Source organism: Bradysia coprophila (genome assembly GCF_014529535.1).
Source record: "Bradysia coprophila strain Holo2 chromosome IV unlocalized genomic scaffold, BU_Bcop_v1 contig_5, whole genome shotgun sequence".
Classification (NCBI taxonomy): domain Eukaryota; kingdom Metazoa; phylum Arthropoda; class Insecta; order Diptera; family Sciaridae; genus Bradysia; species Bradysia coprophila.
The window spans coordinates 9,189,607-9,208,855 of NW_023503374.1; the positions used below are offsets into that span (position 1 = coordinate 9,189,607).

The 19,249-nt window shown below is 37.3% G+C and overlaps 2 protein-coding genes across 5 annotated transcripts; one reads left to right on the top strand and one right to left on the bottom strand.

Annotated features, from left to right (window-relative positions):
- The first annotated feature begins 994 nt into the window (after positions 1-994).
- LOC119072080 (homeobox protein six1) lies at positions 995-7,147 on the top strand. 4 transcript variants are annotated; one of them, XM_037177231.1, is made up of 8 exons: positions 995-1,241; positions 3,404-3,535; positions 3,591-3,694; positions 3,758-3,870; positions 4,483-4,640; positions 4,713-4,842; positions 5,042-5,158; positions 6,827-7,147. In XM_037177231.1, exons 1-8 carry the CDS (start codon positions 1,136-1,138, stop codon positions 6,957-6,959), a joined length of 993 nt encoding a protein of 330 aa, XP_037033126.1. In that variant the 5' UTR covers positions 995-1,135; the 3' UTR covers positions 6,960-7,147. The 4 variants fall into 4 exon arrangements, with proteins under 4 accessions (XP_037033126.1, XP_037033127.1, XP_037033128.1 ...); XM_037177232.1 differs by having other exon boundaries at positions 6,839-7,147; XM_037177233.1 differs by having other exon boundaries at positions 3,440-3,535.
- Positions 7,148-9,087: 1,940 nt separating this feature from the next.
- Positions 9,088-19,073, bottom strand: LOC119072062 (ionotropic receptor 21a). The gene is made up of 13 exons (XM_037177197.1): positions 18,817-19,073; positions 18,549-18,722; positions 18,205-18,486; positions 17,810-18,141; positions 17,590-17,751; positions 17,451-17,533; positions 17,224-17,382; positions 17,066-17,158; positions 16,961-17,008; positions 10,173-10,365; positions 10,025-10,103; positions 9,784-9,975; positions 9,088-9,722 (listed from the first exon to the last, which is right to left on the bottom strand). Exons 1-13 carry the CDS (start codon positions 19,003-19,005, stop codon positions 9,174-9,176), a joined length of 2,535 nt encoding a protein of 844 aa, XP_037033092.1. The 5' UTR covers positions 19,006-19,073; the 3' UTR covers positions 9,088-9,173.
- Between the last annotated feature and the right edge of the window lie 176 nt (positions 19,074-19,249).

Consider the following 19,249-nt stretch of genomic DNA (forward strand, 5'->3'; position numbering starts at 1 on the left):
GTTATGATTCACTTCAGATGTACTCTTCAATGTTGAAGAGAAACGGGCGAGACAGGTTTAGTCCCAAATACACCGAGTATTGCATTCGATGTCGATAATATGAAAACATAAAGTCTCGAGTTGAAGCAATACAGGGCCTATTTAGTTTTTAACATTCGGAAAAATTCCTAATAATTATGATGACAGGATTCTGAATTTTTAGAGTTAAGATTACCAATAATAATAAGCCCTGAAGCAATAATTTACGAAGGTTGTAAAGCTATTACCAAGGGATGGATAAATAGGGAAACCCAAGTTCGAAGAGACCTTAAACTAAAATAAAACTACCAAAAATGAGATCAAAAAACTGATGAAATACAAAAAAAAAATCATCAAAAAACTGAGAAAGACTAGTAAAAACTGGAAAAAAAACAGGAAGAAAAAACCAAAAATTTAGATTTGAGAGAAACTAAAAACTCAAATAAAAATCCAGGTCGAAATATAATTACCGTTTATCCACGGCTATTAGAATTGTAACATAACGCGCCAAAAACCAGACAAATTTCCAAATCACAGAAAGTCTTTTTTGACGAAAATGTATTGCTTCTTTCATTGCATAATAAAGATGATGTGAATATCACAGAAATTCTATCTAATGAATCATCTAAGAGCAAGACGTTGTGCATACTTTCTCGTCATAATAAACAAAATAAAGTAAATCGTAAAATCTGGATTCGTTATGTACCATCTTCAACAAGATCTCAGCGTTTCCGACATTATGATATAAGAAAAAGGCGGAGCCTCAATACACCTTTACAGCATAAAACATCCTACTTTTGCATCCCTAACCAATTTTCTACTATATATTTTCGAGAGGTCTTATGCATTGTATTTGCATTATGTGTATTAAATCACACTCGACAAATATACATTGAAGGTCATGCGCACAACGACGATTCGAAAAAAGGGACTCCTTATGTTAATAATCTGAATTGTCCATTCAGTTCGATAGTAAACGTTTTCAGTGAATCATGTTTCGGTTGATGAATATTAGTTTTGATTGTTAGCTGCATATTTGCTTAAAAAAAAGGGTTGTGCATACTGTGGATTAAACACTGAAAATTGTGTAACATTAAGTGCGGTGCTAACAGAAAAAATGGATAACGTTCTCGACGATATGGACTCGACTAATTCAAGTCATTCGGATAATGCCTCGTCAATGCAAAACAATTATTCTCAATTAGTGTTCATAAATAATACAGGTGCGATAGAGTAATTCCGAAATTCTTAAACTGTGTCATTAAATCATGATAAATGTGGGTGTACGTGGTGTACCATTCATGGTTGCATACGTTATAGAGATTGATTACAGTAAAATAATATTTTTTCTATAAAATCTATCAAGAGTGTAGGGCATCGAATTATTTGTTAGAAAGCCATAGATGAAGTGCGTATTCATAGGTTTGGGTAATAAGGTCCTATTTCAGAGCCTAAAAATTGAGTTACAATTGTATTTTTTCTCAATGGCTACCGTACCGCACAGCTTAGAAGACAATTAGTAGCTATTCAGATAGTTATTTCTGCAACATAGTGATAAAAGATTGTTTAGGCTTTAGATGTGTAAACGGTCGAGGCCGCAATCCGAGTGGGACAATCAAAAATAGTATATAACGTCCTTTCTTGTAAGTTCTGTAAGTTTTGTAAATTGTTTTGGAAAGTGTGAGCTTTTCAAAAGAAGCCGAAGGCGAGTGAAATAATCACACAAGCTAAAACAATAATAACTTACAAGCAATTATCTGAAACAGTGACGTAATAGTTATTTTCTAAACGCATGCTTAAATGCTTTTTTAGCGAATGGTAGGTTTCCAGCTCGAGCCGGAGGCGAGTGCTGGAATCGAATTCAACAACGCTTTTCCTGAACGACGTAGGAAATAAGCGACCTAGTCGCGATATTTTAACACTACAGTGGGCTTTTTTAGTTCGGAAAATATTTGAGATTTTTTAGTTTTAAAAGTCATCAATATTTCCAGTCAATAAAGTGTTTACAGGTTATGACATTTTGCCACAAAATTTGAAAATCGCTTAGCGAATTCAAATTTCACGCCAAAATATCATAAACTGGGTAGCACTTAATTGACTGTCAACATTGACATTTAAACTCTGATAAATCGAAAAATGCGTTTTTTTTAAAGATGAACACATTGTAGTTAGGAAAAGTACATTTTACCGTGCATAAGCATGTAAAATAAATAAATAAAAATCTGACCGTCAAGATAAACGAAATTGTCGCCAAAACAGTTCTTAGCGATAATTTCTTGTTTTTCTTTGCGGTACAATGGTATTTTCTTTTTATATAAATTATGTGTCTGGGAATATTCCTTCTTTCCCACAATAACTTCTCTGTTTCATTTGTACGTTTCCAAATCTCACCAACTTATAGGGAAAATGAAAAAATATTTTTGGCTTGTTGGAATGGATCTAAGCTTTAAAATATAATAACAACTGAACATTTTGCACAAAGACTCAGTTAATCGTTAAGAGTAATATCGCGAATTCTTCGGGCTATTTTAATAACCTTAGTTTATAACAGTTCGTCCAATTATATACCGCCCGAAGGTGCACTTGGACCAACCGGTGACTTGAAGGTCTTTCAGCGCCCAATATTCGATCAATATTTGAACTTTTTTAAGAAGTTAATCGCCAAAAATAAAATCACCCGAAGAATTCTGCACATTACTCTTTGGTATTCCAAGTGTACCTCATTTTCAACCTCCGGTAGCCAATGTGATGAAATGAACCTCGTTCACCAAAAATTGAGCACTATGTTGGCTTAAAAGCTATATCATCTGTTATCGATAGCGTCGACAAAACATTTGTTATCGATAGCGTCGACAAAAAACAAGCAATAAGATTTGATTAATGAAGTCCATTGTAACAAAATGTATATACAGTCTTTAACATTTCAAATGTCTCACTGTCAAATTTTTCTGAAGATTTCATTGTGTCATTGCGAATTTACAATGACATTCTTTGAAAAAATTGACAGCGAGACATTTGAAATGTTAAAGCCTGTAAGAATTAGTGAAATAATAGATTCTGTTTGAAACACTAGATAGCCACTTTGGACAATAGAAGTAAGGAGCTTTGACTGTCAAATTCCACTTTCATAGTCAACCTATTAAAATTCAAACTTGGATCTACTGAAATGAATTGTCCAATTCTCAAAATCTAGGCCTATCCATAAATTATAAGTCCCTCCTAAAAGTATTGACCGCTGTCGTCGCCTGCTGTACAAGTAAACGCTTTAATTTACACATATTTAGTACCTCAAGTGTTTACTTCACTAAACTTGCTAGACTTTCGAATAAAATCAGTGTAGCGTTTGACCAATTTCATAACTCATTACTACTTATATCTTTACCAGGCTATCGAGAATCATGTAAGACATTATTCTTCTCAGAAAAGCTACAAACCTTTACTGCTGATAAAGAATTCGGACGTAAATCTGTAGATGATTTCACACCAAGAGTAACAAATGAGCTAGGATGCTACGATAGTAATTTTTATAATAAAAATGTTTACAAACAAATGTTAATGAAATTTATTATTAGAACCACTAGATCCGATGCAAATAACCAGGGAGTCAGACAATCAGTATTCAAATTCAGTCAACATAGATATTGGCCGTAGATATCTTACATTTACTCCGGATCAAGTAATTTTTTTAAATTAAATTTAAATTGTTTAGTTGAGTTAATTCTACTACATAATTCACCAGGTAACATGTCTATGCGAAGCTCTTCAGCAAAAGGGCGACGTAGAGAAATTAGCTTCGTTTTTGTGGAGTCTACCATCAAACGATATTTTTCGGACAAATGAAAGTGTTTTAAGGTTTGTAGGAAAGTGATTTTTAAAGTTTCACTCTTTGATGAAATTATTTCCGAAATTTTCATTTATTTTCAAATTGGTTTAAGTTTCAAATAATAAGTGTAATAACATATCACCTGCCATGAAAAATTAGCGTCCTGAATAATCTGTCCTAGATCATATTACAGATCCAGGAAAGAATATTCAGGACGCCAATGTTTTGTGGTAGGTGATATTAGGCTACCTGGAAGCAAGTTTTGCCGTCGTCTATATCAGTACAAATTTCTGGTTTCTGGAATGATACCGAGTCACGGAAGAATTCGTAGAATAAAATGAGATATTAGCAACCTGTTGCAGACATAAAAGTCATCTGTTATTGACAGTGACGACGAAAATAAGCGAACAATACTTGTTGTGTGCTCTTACTCACGAAGTAATAATGAAGTAACAGATTTCGTGTCCATTTGTTGAGAATTCTATATCAAAAGACTCGTCAATGATATTGCTGATATGATTGCATGCATTATGTGAAAGGTTGAAATAGATTGATAGAAAAATGAAGGAAATAATTCCATTAATTCGAAAAAGGAGGCAAAAGCTTCGAAGAATAAATTGAATTAAAAAGTCGTATTGCAGAGCTCGAGCAATGGTCGCTTACCATCGAGGTTTGTTTCACGAACTATACAACTTACTGGAATCGCATTTCTTCACCTCGTCTTTGCACACTGAATTACAAAGTTTGTGGTTCAAGGCACACTACAAGGAGGCAGAGAAAGTGAGAGGACGACCATTGGGTAAGTGCTCAAAATGATTCAGTCAGTTTCGAGTGAATCGAATTAAAACAACAAAAATTGAACTTCATAAAGGTGCTGTCGACAAATACAGACTACGGAAGAAGTATCCACTTCCAAAGACAATTTGGGATGGAGAGGAGACGATTTATTGTTTCAAGGAGAAAAGTCGTAACGCTTTGAAGGATTGCTATACGAGAAATAGGTTCGTGTAGTGATTTGCAAATTGGAGGATTGTGAACAATTTCGAATAAATTTTTGATAGAACTGAACTGTAATCAGAAGATTGATCTCTTGTTCATTGCAGTTTCATTTCGCTTTCACAATTTTTTAGCAATCTTCAATTTTTCCACATTTTTAATCTACGATGTGCTACATTTTACGTTGTATCTGAATTATTACAGATATCCCACACCGGACGAGAAAAAAACTTTAGCCAAAAAAACGGGTCTCACTTTAACGCAAGTGTCTAATTGGTTTAAAAATCGAAGACAAAGGGATCGCACCCCGCAGAGCAGAGTGTAAGTATTTCGTTTGTTCAAATGACACATATGCCTATATTATAATGAAAATTATATTATATCGTTCCAACCACATGTGCTACATTCAATTTTCTGTATACGGATTTTGACCATAAATAATTTCCCATTTGAAAATATATGCATTTTGTGATGGCAATATGAACATTTTGTGACTGAATAGATAGATTATAGGGCATGGTCGAGATCATATTGGGTATTTAAAACTGTCGGTTTTTATTTTATTTTCTGGGATAGAAATTATTTGATTTATTTCAATGTTTGCAATGTTCCATCGTTTAGACGATCGATAATGATATTTACAGCTTGTAGAATTCTTCTTAGAGTTTTGAGCGAAACTGACTTAGTGAAATTATATCGAGTATTTCGGTACAATGCAAATAGGAAACACGAAGCTCTTTACAAATATTTTGCACAATCTGATCTCGAAGGAGATCATATACAAGTCTAACATATCGCTACTGACAAGAGATAGATCTATCACGGTCCAATTACATGAAGTTTTATTGACATGGTGAAAGTGCTTTTGATATATTTGGATCAGCGCGGAGCTCTGAACAAGGTTCTACAAAAAAATTGTCTGAAAATTAATTTTGTGAATTCTTGTTCGGACCTACGGAGCTGACTAATAATATTTAGAATAATCAAAAGTGCATTCACAATAAAACTTCATTCAACCGCACCATAGCCATATTTTGATCGTCGTTTTGAAGGAATTTCGAGACTTTATGGGCTCACATCTTATCAGTGAATACATTACACCGACTGCGTAAGTGCCTCATCTTCTCCAACTCCAATATACCAAAATCATACTTTAAACTACAATTTCTAATAACTGACTGTATCTCCGTGAGCCGCTAAAAATATAATTCCGTTTCATAATATTTTCCGATCATTTACCCGCAATAAAATCACCTGCTGTATCATCGATAAAGAATCTCTCTGATGCTTACAGTAATAGTTAACATACAACCGATCACGTTTGTTTAGACTGTATCACACGACTGCAACAGTTTAACAATTAATTTAGTTTGTTTGGCTTGTATAATGTATGCGGTCAGTGTAGCAAAGTTTTGCGATGTTTTTGTTTTTGATCTTGTTGAAAAATGAATTGTTTACATCAATCGCGTTGAAGTCAATTCTTCAGTTCTTAAGAAGAAGACGTGTTTGAATTGCATTGCTATTTTTCTTAATCTTTCACAGACGGTAAGCATATACATAACCAGAATGAATATCGAGTATTATGACAAGAGATCGATACAAATTCTTTTACTTCATTCGTTTAGACATACAATATAAATCCATATAAGCTAGAGCTCGTGGCTCATCTTTGTAGTCCTTGTGGATGACAGATGATTAACACTGCTTTTGCAATGAAAAATGAAACTCTGTGTCATATAATTATACGTTCTGAATCCTTGCTAACTTCCAAGCATCTTCTTTAGAGTGGTTTGGTGCAAAATCTTTTCCTTCATTTGTCTTAACAAAAGGTGTGCTTTATAAAAGGGTTATATCTAGATGAATATCGATTCATTACTGCCGATATCATAACATAACAGATATTGAGCAGTACCCAAATACTCCACACTATCGTCATCCTTTTATGTCTATTTTCTAAAAATATTTGAAACGAACCGAATATTTCTTTAGCTTTGATTTCAGAGAACTTATGCCCGTTATATCTGTAAGCCCGACAATGGACACTAATTTTAGTCGTCTATTTAACACAACCAATTACGTGGGCTACCATCATCCGGAACCAGCTTACAGTAGCGGCCAGTAGTGATAAGAAATTTTGTAAAAATATAAATTTAGTGTTGTCAATGTTTCACCATAGTACCAAACGTATATATGCTCTTAATTTGTACATATTAATAGTATGATGGAAAGCTTGTAAAAGTCCTTTGAAATTTATTGTAATTTCGGAGCAATTCTTAATTCGATAAGAAATAAAACAGAAAATTGTATGTTAAACAGATTCTCAACTTTTTGTCTGATGATGCCGCTCAAGTATTGTCTGTATTACAGGGCAAAAAATTGACGCGTCAGCTGGTAAGTTTTCACTAGATCTGTATTCACTTGTCAACCCATTACGTAAAGCAAATATCAGATTTGATATACTTCATTTGCTTAAAATATCGCCTTGTTCTAGCTACAATAGCCAATGAAAGTGCAAACCAGGTACATACAAACCGGAAGAAATAGCGATTTCATATAAACACGAAAATCATTGAAAGGTGAGTTTGTATATGAAGTCGCTATTTCCTCATCTCCATACACATTTTGACATTAGACGGTAGCTCTATACATTAGACCATACCTATAGAATATCCTTTCATTGACAATAACTACTTCTCTTGCTACGTCTACATGTTTAAGAGTCAATTTGCCAAAACTTCAAACAACGTAAAAACAAGTCATCGGCGATTTTTGGAGGGTGTACAGTAATTGAATCAGGGGACCCTCTTGAGTCATTTGCAACGCCAGAAATCATGAAAAAATGGTCTGCACTAGGTCTGACCGAAATAGTTTTTGTTGCGTATCACCGACAATACGTAACGCATTTATCTGAAATTATGGTCATTGGTAGAGGTGTCGACTCCGCATATGCTGGCCTTTAAAACATTTCGAATTTTTTTTTTCGTGTATGTGGTGCAGGAGCTATTTTAGGGGAACATTGTGAACCTAATAAATTACTTTGCACCGAGATTCATACAACGATTTATGTAACAGAGCACAGACACATACAAGATATGTGTAGCCACCTCAGCCACCTAGTATTTACGAATGAAATTAAAAGTTGTATCGTAATGAGTGCGTTCAAGGGGTTCCGAGGTTTCAGTTCAGACACACGTCAAAGACATGTGCAGCTATCTATTATTTCCGAATATAATGAAAAGTTGTATCGTGGTTTGGTTTCTGGTTCCGTCTATATATATTTTGAACTGTAAAACTTTGCGCGTATAGTTTCAATTCATTAATTGAAAGGAATTGAAAAATTGAAAACTCAATAAATTGTATTATGCAATTGATTGTACTATACGGTTTGACACAGTCGAATATCAGAATTACCGTTCATATGAAGGCGTATTTTATTTGATAGAGCATCATCGACTTTAAATGCTGCGATACTGTGCTAACGGACATGTATTTGAAAGGGAAAATGCCGTTCTTTCACAAAATTCGTTTTCATTTCCTGTCTTTTTACCAGAATCGGCTTTTCCTCGGATCGGATTTTTTTTTCGGCACATAGTACCAAGGTTCTGAAAGAACAGGTAAGACACTTACGAAGGCGGGTGAAACACAAATCTTGACAATTCAAACATGTATATTGTTTGAAAAGTCAACTTGAAAACATTTTTTTTTTGTTGAGTTGAAATCGTCATATAAAATTTTCCAAACCAAGTTGGCGCTACAGGAAAATAAATTGAGATTGGCTCGTTCGGTTCGTGTTTTTTATGTAGGTGGAAGCACGGGGTTTCGGGGGGGTTTGAAATTAATTTTTGCTATGTTGCTCACATTGCAATGTCAAATATGTCTAAGGTCGTTTAATTTGTGCTAGGTGAAGTCCTTTTTCACTAAGCAATCAGCGTAACCTTCGTAAATAAAAAATCTTGAATTTGTCAACAATGTGTGGCAACATGTAAAAAACAAAAATCAAAACCCCCTCAAAACCGGTGGCGATCCACTTGTTAACGGACAATACATAAACAAATTCCATCCCCTATTTTGATCACACCGCCTTCGTGATCAACTCGAAAGTGTCTTAACCTGTTCTTTCAGAACCTTGCATAAACAAAGCTTTTTCTAAAAGCGATTGATTCTCCCTTGTGATGAGAAACATTTATCTGTTTCGATTCTTTGTAACAGCTGACATAGTTGTCGCAAAAGATAAATAACTCTCTGCACTATTTGCTTGCAAGAGTAATTAATCAATGGTATTTATTCAATGGTACCGTACCGAACAAAACATTCGTTAAACAATTTTCAATCAGCTCTACAATGAATGAACAATCTTTTCGCCAAAGCTCTCATCAACATAGCTGAACGGTGTCTGCACTCTGTTAATTTCTACTGCATGCTCCTGACGTCCATTATCTACTTCTGATGACTTAAGTGAATTGTCAGTAGATTGATTTTCTTCAATTCCACCCAATGATAGCATTGAAACGGAAGAAGAATTTGTTGGCCGTACATGACTTACTTCAACCAAAGAATTATGGCGTTGATGTCCCCGTCCAGCCATCGTGGTTCGACCAGGAATCTGTTCAGATTGCCGTCTCCGTAGGATATTACCGGAAAAATCATTCCTCGGCGCTGAAAAAATTAAACTGGAGGCTAAGGAACCGTCGTTGTCCTCTTTGTCGGTAGTTATACCCGTTCTCACTGAATTGGGATGGGAAGTTGACTCTCCAATTGTTAAGCTGGCTGTTGAAACTCGTCTAGCTATTTTTCGACATTTATTCGCAAAGCCTCCAATAGCTTCCGATACTAATACTGATGCAGCGATTATATATCCGATTCCCATTAGCAGAAACATTCCTTCCTGGAATATAATTCGTCATCACAAAGATTAAAAATCATTTGCACAGCATTTAAATACCAACCGTGTCAGCCAATGTGAGACCTCTTTCTTCAGATTCCGTTACTTTAAACGTTTTAATTCCTTGCGATTTTAGCAGAGCTTTCTTCGACTTACGCTGCAAGTCCCATTCCATTTCGCTTAACATTTTATTTGAAATGCCGTACGCTAACAGCCGCAAAATGGCATCATTTATCCGTTCGGTGTAGACAACATCCTAAAATAAATTGGAGTGAATCGTGTGAATGAATGATACACTCGCTTACTTTTGGAAACATAAACGACACTCCATAGATAGACAAACATTCTTCGCCAATATGGAGAGCTGATCGTTTCCCCAGAACTCTGTTAATTGAGTTGAACAATATGAAATTGAACGAAGAGGAAGCTATTTAAATAGATGAACACTCTTACTCGTCCGTGTAGTTGTCTCTGACGATGAATTCCAGCTGGGATTTCGACCCAATAAAAGCGTACGGCCAAAACCAAGCACGGGTGACATTGCTCAGTCCCTCTTCAACATCAACAACAAATTCGAGATTTTTGATAAGTTTTGATGTTTGAGCATGACTTGAGTTTAGAAACCAAAATTGCCAACCATCGTTTTCTATGGTTTAAGAAATTGGCCATCTTTAGTCATGCTGAACGTATCAATTCGGTTTTATAATTTTAATTTAACTTTTTATAATATCGTTTCTAAAAATTGGATTCATTATTATTGCGCATGCCCGTAAAGTTGAACCTATTGAAAATCATCTTTAAGTGGATGTTCTTACACTTAAAGATGATTTTTGAATTGGAAATTGTTCTCCATAACTCACGGGCTTTTTTAAGCGTGTATTTTACACATTGTGTGTAAAAACTTTTTGAAAGTGTGTATTTTACACACTTTTTTGTTCGTAGTAAAAGTGTGTAAAATTACACACTATGCCTAATAAAAAATGTAAAAAATCGACTTATTGCCAAAAAAACTGAGGCCTCATTCCAAACGAAGCTTTATGAGCTTAATCCATTTAACTGATAATTAATATTTTTTAATTTCAAATGAGACACTCGAACCTGACTTCGCTCTTTTAATATTTTCTGTACATTACTGCAGTCTTTTCGAAAGAATAAAGAGAAAATTGAACAATTGGGTAGAGCTAAGAGTAAAAAAGTATCGAGACGCTCAATACATCGAAGAAATCATCATCGTCCGAAGACGAAAAAGTGGAACAAGCCGTTCCAATTCGCAAACAGATTCTTAGCGCATTGTGTGAGTGCTCCTTTTGTGAAAAGCAACGAAAGATAAAAGCGAAGCCACGTTCTACGCTGAATTTGTGATTTCAAGTACATAGTAAGGAGTAAATTTGGAGTTGCGTTAAATGTGTAATAATTATACACTCTTCAGTCTACGAGTGTGTAATCATTACACATTTTCAAATTCAAATTCAAATTCAAATTTATTGACTCAACTGAACAAAAGGAAACACCTTATATTAATGTTCATAGCGAAATATAACTCACAAAAGTCAGTCCGTAACAGAAAACGAAAACAAAAAAAAAATAATTAAAATAAATAAACAAATACTTCACATTAGTTTGAAAGATGACACAAAAAAAAGAAAAACTGCACGCAGAGCAATATAGAACTAAGAAAGGAAGAACTTAAGATAAATTATGACTTACTCACATCACCGTGCACCGGTCGATCACATCACACACCCGCTAAGCTAAAAATAGGACAGAACCGAAAAAAGGAAAAAACACAAAAAGTTACAGAAAACGCCAAGCACGTGGGTGGCAGCACACGAAACAGGGCCCAAACGAGACAACAACGACTGGAAAAACATCACACTGGCATCTTTAAACCTTGACACCGAAGGAAGTTCTCTAATGCGAACCGGTATTGAGTTATAGTCGGCCACGGTCCGAACGAAAAATGAGCGATTATACTGAACCGACGAATGTCTAGGCAAGACAAAACTACGACTGCGAACAGAGTTGCCAGCACTTAGTCTCTCGAAAAGAAAACCAGGTTCACGCCTCCTGGTCAAATTGTATATAACAGCACAGCGCCTTACCCTGAGATACGTCATTAGCGGACACCCAAGAATCTGATTACCGTATCCGCTAGCACTGTCATAACGTCTCAACCGATAGACAAACCGCACGCAAGCAGAGAACGCTCTCTCAAGCGATCGAACAGCCGAGGCAGACAGGTTGGTAGAATAAACAGATTCACCATAAGTGAAGGCTGGCAAGATCAGAGACTTCACCAAGAGAATACGAGTCTTAATCGAGAAAAGATGGCTGCTCTGCCAAAGACTCCGAAGCCTTCCGAAAACTTTCGAGCATATATCGCTGACCTGATCCGCGAATGTTAACTTCTTGTCCATCAACAGCCCAAGATTCTGCACTTTCTCGACATACGGAACAACTACACCGTTTAGCAGAATCCACGGAAGAACCTCAGACGAGAGAAATCGTCCACTCGACTCAGAGAAAACGATGGCTTGAGATTTCTTCGGATTCAGCTTAAGACCATTTACCTTAGCCCAACGACTAACAGCGCACAAATCCTGGTTTATCTTAAATACACCCTCGTTAATCCTCTCTGCAGCACACGAATGAAAGAGCTGCACATCATCTGCAAACATGTGGTGCAAGGAAGCCTTAAGACAACCAGGCAAATCATTTATGTACATCGAGAACAACAACGGGCCCAGGACGGATCCTTGAGGAACACCGACCCTGATCTCGCTAAAATCCGAAAAATGACCATCAATACACACACTCTGGAAACGCTCGGACAAATAGTCACGGATAAGAGCAACGGCAGATGTCGAAAAACCGAAGTTAGACGCCAGCTTATACAGAAGCTTACCGTGATTCAGCGTATCAAATGCCTTGGAGAAATCAAGCAAAACCATAAAGGTCAAGAGTTTCTTCTCAAACGACTTTCTAATCTCATCTGAAACACGCAGTAAGGCAGCGTTCGTACTATGGAACGTTCGAAAGCCGGATTGGTAATCATCCTGCAAATGTTTCATTTCCAGATAAGAAGTGATCTGTTCCTTAGCCAGTATCTCGAAAACCTTGGAGAGGCAAGGCAAAATGCTGATTGGACGAAAATCTTCAAGGCCACGATTTCTACACTTCTTGTGAACAGGTATAACCTTCGATAACTTCCACGCCCGCGGAACACTCGACGACGTAAAGCAGTGGTTAACAATGTGAGTCAAGACGGGCAAAACAAAGGGCAAAGTCATCCTAACAAACACCAAAGGAACGTTGTCTAAGCCCAAAGAATTCGACCGAATCGACTTAACTGCCCTCACGACATCTAAACTAGTAACGTTCGTGAAGCTAAAAGTAGAACCGGAGACGAAATTGCTAGCACGGAAATCAGTGGCACTAGCAGCAGAATCACTGTCAACTGACGAGGTCAAGTAGGCATTAAAATCACCAGCAGTGAAGGTCGGCTTAACATCACGCGAAGAAACTGCTCCAATTTCGCGAAGGTTACGCCATAGCGCTTTCGAACCGAGCTTAGCGTCCAGCTTAGGACTCAAAAAATCAAATTTGACTCGCTTAATGAGATTAGTGGCACGATTTCGTAGCCGACGATAGTGAGCCAAGGTAGCTCGCCCCCTACGATACTCAAACTCAGCAATATCTCTTTCCAATAAAGCACGCCGCACATCATTATTGAACCAAGGCTTCGTAGAAAGTAAGGGGTCCTTTTCCTTGACAGGCAAGAGAGGCGCATGAACATCGAGCACTGTTTGAATTAGTTCGTTAAAGGCGGCAACTTTACTAGTTACGTCCACAGTATTGAAGACAAAACTCCAATCAACCGACGAAAGATGGGAAAAAAGCCTATCCTTATCAACTTTGAAAAGATTTCTCCTGAGCCGCGTTGATTTCTTAAGCCCACCCTTATTACATAGATAGGACCCAAAAATAAGATCGTGCTTTGACAGCCCATGAGATATCTGAATGAAGAAAACCACCTTCTCAGGCCTATTGGAAAGGCAGAGATCTATAAGCGAGGGTCTCTCGCCAACTGGATAGTGGGACGGAATAGTGCCAATCGAAGTAAAGCCAAACTGCCCAATGATTTCAGCAAAAAGACAATTGGTACAAGTACCACCTACACATCGCAGACAAGAACCATTGATGGCTCCAAGCTGATTTTCGTTAAAGTCACCAAGCAACAAGGCGTCATCGTACGGGACTGTAATATCGAGAAGAACATTCCTAAAGACATCAAGTTCGTCAACCTTTGGAGCTTTGTAGTAGGCTCCAACCAACATCTTCGAGTCAGGGAAAATCACCTCGATGAAAATGTATTCGGAAGAAATTTTATCCGACACCTCCAACACCTTGTAGTTAAGGCCACTACGTACATACAAAATGACACCTCCACTCCTCTTAACATGACGATCATTACGCAAGATTTCAAAACCGGGAATGGAGACAAGCTTGTTAGAATGATAACTCTTACACCAAGTCTCAGAAACAGCGATGAGATCCAGGCATGTGCCCTCGAAAAACGAGCGAAACTCATCAATCTTCGGAGGAAGACTACCGGCGTTCACATGACAGAAGTGTAACACATCGCCAGACGCTTTTAAAGTCGATTTAAGCATTACATTAGGTATACATACCGAACCACTGCTACCGGTGCTTCCTGTAACATTCGCGTTAGAAGACATCATATACTCGAAGCAGCAAGCAAGTGTGTGATGTGACGACGCCGATATCAAGATGATGTGAGATAGCAGCAGTAGAAACAAATTCCATCACAATGACTAAGTTCTATATTGCAATTCGAGAGAAAGAAACGTGAAAAATTCGAAAAAAGCAAAATTAAAATACAAAAAAAAAGAAATTTGGAAAAAGAATCAAAAACAAAAAAGATCAGACCATTAATCATTCCATTCCATCACCGATGAGCAAGCAGTCATCAAGAGATAAGCTACTTCGTCATTGATAGTGTTGAATCACCGGCATCCCCATGATTAGTATCCATTGAATCAGAAGTCGTAGGCATCGTTGGCAAAGCTGCAGTATTGTCATTCATATCAGGAGTATCTTTAAGTTGATTGTGATGATTCATTGGTAACGGCGCTGGGGTATGATTTCGAATGCGACGAGAACCAGATGACGATGCTCTGTCAAAACCCAAAGGCAGGATTTGTATCAGTTCACTGATGTGATGAATCATGACGGGTTTGGCATTAGCGACGCGTTGCACGTGAATCAAACCATTCCTCGAGAAGTATTTCAGAATATGCCCATCTTTTTTAGCTTCAGCAGCCAAGTTGAAAATTTCACGATTTGCCTTGGTGAGACTTTCGTTGATATAAATTCTTGAAGCTGTTTGAAAGCCAATGTCCTTGAGATTTAGGTTTCTTTTCTTCAAGTAAGCCGACATCAATTCATCCTTGACCCAAACGCCACAAGCCTTAACAACAATAGGTGCTGAACGAATCGATCTGGTGTTTGAATTAGAATTTTTAGGTCGAAGGCGGTATGCAGACACAAAGTCACGATCGCTGAGGTTGCACTTCAGAACGGAACAAATGTCACCCAGGACACCAAACGGGTTGTCGTTTTGCTCAACCGGTACACCACTGATAATAAGTTCTTTATCCATGGACAATCGTTCAAGTTTGTCAATCCGCCATTCGAGAAGCGCCCGCATATCGTCAAAACGAGAAGACAATTCGTTCGAAGCTTTCTGCATGGCTTCATCGCATTTCAAAATAGTCGACGACTCCACACCCGAGAAACGTTGATTAACGTCGGCGGTAAAAGATGTTAGACGATTTTCCATTTCAAGCTGAACTCCTTTGATCATAGTCGACATTGATGATTCCAACTGCTCCATTTTCGTGTTCAACCGACTATCAACATTCGACAGGGTGGTGCCAAGTGTATCCATCTTGGCCGATAGTGACAGCATCAATGACTTAAGGTCCAAATCTTGCGGTTCTTTCGTGTCATCCACCGGATCAACATCATTAAAACCACGTTTCGGATGCTTTGGTTTGGTCATTCTGCGATGAGAACTCACAGAAAATTTCTAGCAAATGTTGGATGACCGAAAGTAGAATACGTAGAGGCGACAGGCTGATGTCAATTTTCAGGAATAGAAAAGTGATACAACAACTTGAAGCAAAGCAATCCAGAGGAGAAGTGAACCGTGCTTCCAAAACACGGACACAGCTCACGTTGATTTGAACGATACGCAGAATATTGATGTGATACAGGTGTAGTACAGCTGGTGTAATACGATGTGAACTCTGATCTGATGAAGCTTGAACAATGTTACGACGATAGAATGACGAGGATGCAATAGGCCTGGGTGATTGCGACGAACACAGGCAGCTGTACTTGACGTAAATAACTTCCAGCAGCCAATATGATGAGTTTCAAGAAGATAATCAATCAAAAACGGCAGCACGCAAAAGACATAACCTCAAACGAGCACAGCGTCAACAGAAAACGATGAATTTTTTGAATTAGAGTTGGTAAAACACTGAACTCCAACAAATCCAACAACTGCATTCGATGACAATAGACTTGCAATAGCTGGGATAACCGAAGAATGACTCGAAAATGATAAACGATGAAATATCGTGCAGGAATGTAAAAAAGACGTCTACTCAGTACCCATGTCAAAACTCAACGACATTTTACTCTAAAAAATGAAAAAGTGTGTAATTGCAAAAAGGTATTATACACACTTTTTCGGAAAGTAAGAGTCTAGGAATTGATAGAAAAAAAGTGTGTAAAAACTCAAAAAGCTTAAAAACGCCCGTGCCATAACTGGAGCAATGTAAACCACGTCTGCAATTTATGTAATGACTTAATTGTAACCTTCTAACACATGACTATCATAATGTTATCGATGACGCAAAACTGTAGCGAACTCTAATGGTAAAACAAATGTTCAAAAAAAAAGAAGTAAAAGATTTGAAATAATCTTTTGAAAACACTTAGAGCAAACGAAGTAGTAGACCCGATAGTAAAAATGCTGATAAGCTTGCCATGTGCGAAAGGGTTCGAGCAAATTTAACAAAAGTGAGAATACAGAAATCAACTAAAAGAATAGAATCGGACAGGTGAAAATTCGTTATTTGGATTTAACTACAAACTTCCCACTCGTCAGAATAAAAATGCACAAACAATAACGTAACCGTAAAGCTTACCCAAAGTACCAACACGAAAAAATCCGTTCAACAGTCCGGAAATCGAATCTGAGAAAATTTCAAGTTATTCGAATATTCAAGAAGAAAATGTCACTAAATCGGTACCAACTGTTTCCGGAAAAATGGGCAAAGTGACGAAAGCAATAATTGAGCTGGTGTAGCAAGCTGTTATAATTATGGTAAACACCCAATACCATCCTGTAACAATAGTTATTAGGAGCAGCTGATTCACCTAGCGTTTTGATGTTTCTATTTCTGCTTACCAATCAACAATCTCGTTGAACTTTTTTTGGTGCAGCTCCACGAATTACGTCCAGTAAATGAAAGACTGTTTGTGAATGTTCCGAAGACGTACCAAAACATGTTCTCAATTTCACTCCAATTGCCAATCAAGTGGCTCAATGTTAGTTTGTCAGAGAATGCTTACGGATGTATCAACAGCGGATTAGTTTCGTAAACGTAAAATGTAAGTTAAAGTAAACTTTATTACCAAGAGGAAAAATAGCTAGAAGATAAATCGCTGTAATAGCCACCCACACAGGCCACTGGAACGGACCCATTATTGCCCGATATCTAGTAAACGTCTCGTTAATAATTTCTCTGTGAATATTTGCGATTCATAAACTAACCGCGGTAAAGCTTTAGATGCCAACGTTATAAAAGCAGCACAATCGGACGAATGTTGGGTAGACATATCTACTAAGCTAAGGCGTTCGGAGGCCACATACGCTCCTGCTAATCCAACATCAGCTCGACGACGAGAAACGTCCTCGATCACTCCATAGGTCGGCCTGTTAATATTTGATTTCGTAAGATTCGCACCTCGAAACACTCTACATACACATTTACCCTAATTTATTCTTGGTCGTTGGTTCGATTACGTCAAAGGTGAAATTGAGTCTTTGTGATAAAATTTTCATTATACGGAATTCATATCCATCCCAAGTGATTGCTGTGTTTCCAACACCATCCGTCCATACCTTTTTAACTACGAACGGAGGCTTATGATACCCCGAAACAGTAAAACGATGCCCAGCAAATCCTTTAAGGAATTTTCTTGGAAAGAGATTTAAATGGGGACGCGAAAGTTTTTTGTTCATCCACGAAGTGAGCACCACTGGAACATTGGATCCAAGGCCATCAGTGTATAGTCTGTGGGTGTACAATACGTAAGGATGATCCTACACGATGAAATTGAGGTCAGATTTATGAGTTCAGATGTTTTCATTTTACGATTGAAGAACCTTATTACTGTCCACCCCAACTGACTCCCCAATGACAATTAAATTGATCAAATCACTCGCAGACTTCGATGACAGAAATTCCAGCTGCTTCCATTGCGTAGATCTCGACACAATTACGACACGGCTCGTTGTTTGTGGTCCAAGAATGTCTCTAGCACGAAGAATGTCTGATAGGAACAGTATATAACTCCGACATCTCGAATCCAGTGGTTGTAGGATAAATTTATTCACCAGCTTGTAGTTGCGGTCGATTTTACCGTGAATGTATGTTATGTTCAGGTTCTAGAGTGCAGTGAATTAACAAGAATGCAGTGAACTTTATACTCTTCACTGAATTTCTTTACCGTAAACAATCTTTGTAGAATGACTCCATCTGATTCCTCGACATACTTGTCGTAGACAACAATGGGTATGCAGTCTTTCAAATAAATCTCGACGATTTTGATCAATAATTGAACAAGTATGTCTTCAACTTTTATTATCGATTCAACTTTAAAATTTTGATGCCAAATTTCTTGCTGTGACAGGGCACAAAAAAATAAAATGATTTACGAAAATTCAAACTTGAAAATTGTAAGGGGTTACTTCTACAAATAAAATTTTCTAAATTACTTGTGTCTTCGGATGACCAATAAAAATAGGATCAACTTGTCGCTTCCGCACCAACTTCGACGTAATATTTCCTACGAAAAAGTTATTTCTCGGATCACTATATTCAATAACTTCATTACAGGAACGAATGTCCGCCATAACACAAGTGGCAAAAATGTACAAAGAAAATAAAACCGCTCGCCCGAACATGATCAACCGATCGAGCAAAATGTGAGTGAACGACTGAGCATCCACAATATACGGCAAGACGTTTTTATATTCGATATGCTGCACTATAAATAAAGTGTAAAACCAATCGCTAATTCATAAATGTCATCAATTCAATCAACGAAAAAAATTAATTGAATAATTGATCCGTGGATGGGTTAAAGATTAATAGAAAAACAACTACAACCCTTTCATAAATCGGAGAAAGAATAATCGAAACAAAAGT

Coding starts and splice junctions, on each gene's coding strand:
- LOC119072080 (XM_037177231.1), top strand. CDS start 1,136: ATGGATAACGTTCTCGACGATATGGACTCGACTAATTCAAGTCATTCG. Junction 3,695..3,757: donor TTACATTTACTCCGGATCAA/GTAATTTTTTTA, acceptor ATAATTCACCAG/GTAACATGTCTATGCGAAGC. Junction 4,843..5,041: donor GATTGCTATACGAGAAATAG/GTTCGTGTAGTG, acceptor GAATTATTACAG/ATATCCCACACCGGACGAGA.
- LOC119072062 (XM_037177197.1), bottom strand. CDS start 19,005: ATGTTCGGGCGAGCGGTTTTATTTTCTTTGTACATTTTTGCCACTTGT. Junction 10,366..16,960: donor TTTTCGTGTTGGTACTTTGG/GTAAGCTTTACG, acceptor CTTAAACCATAG/AAAACGATGGTTGGCAATTT. Junction 9,723..9,783: donor GTCTCACATTGGCTGACACG/GTTGGTATTTAA, acceptor ATTATATTCCAG/GAAGGAATGTTTCTGCTAAT.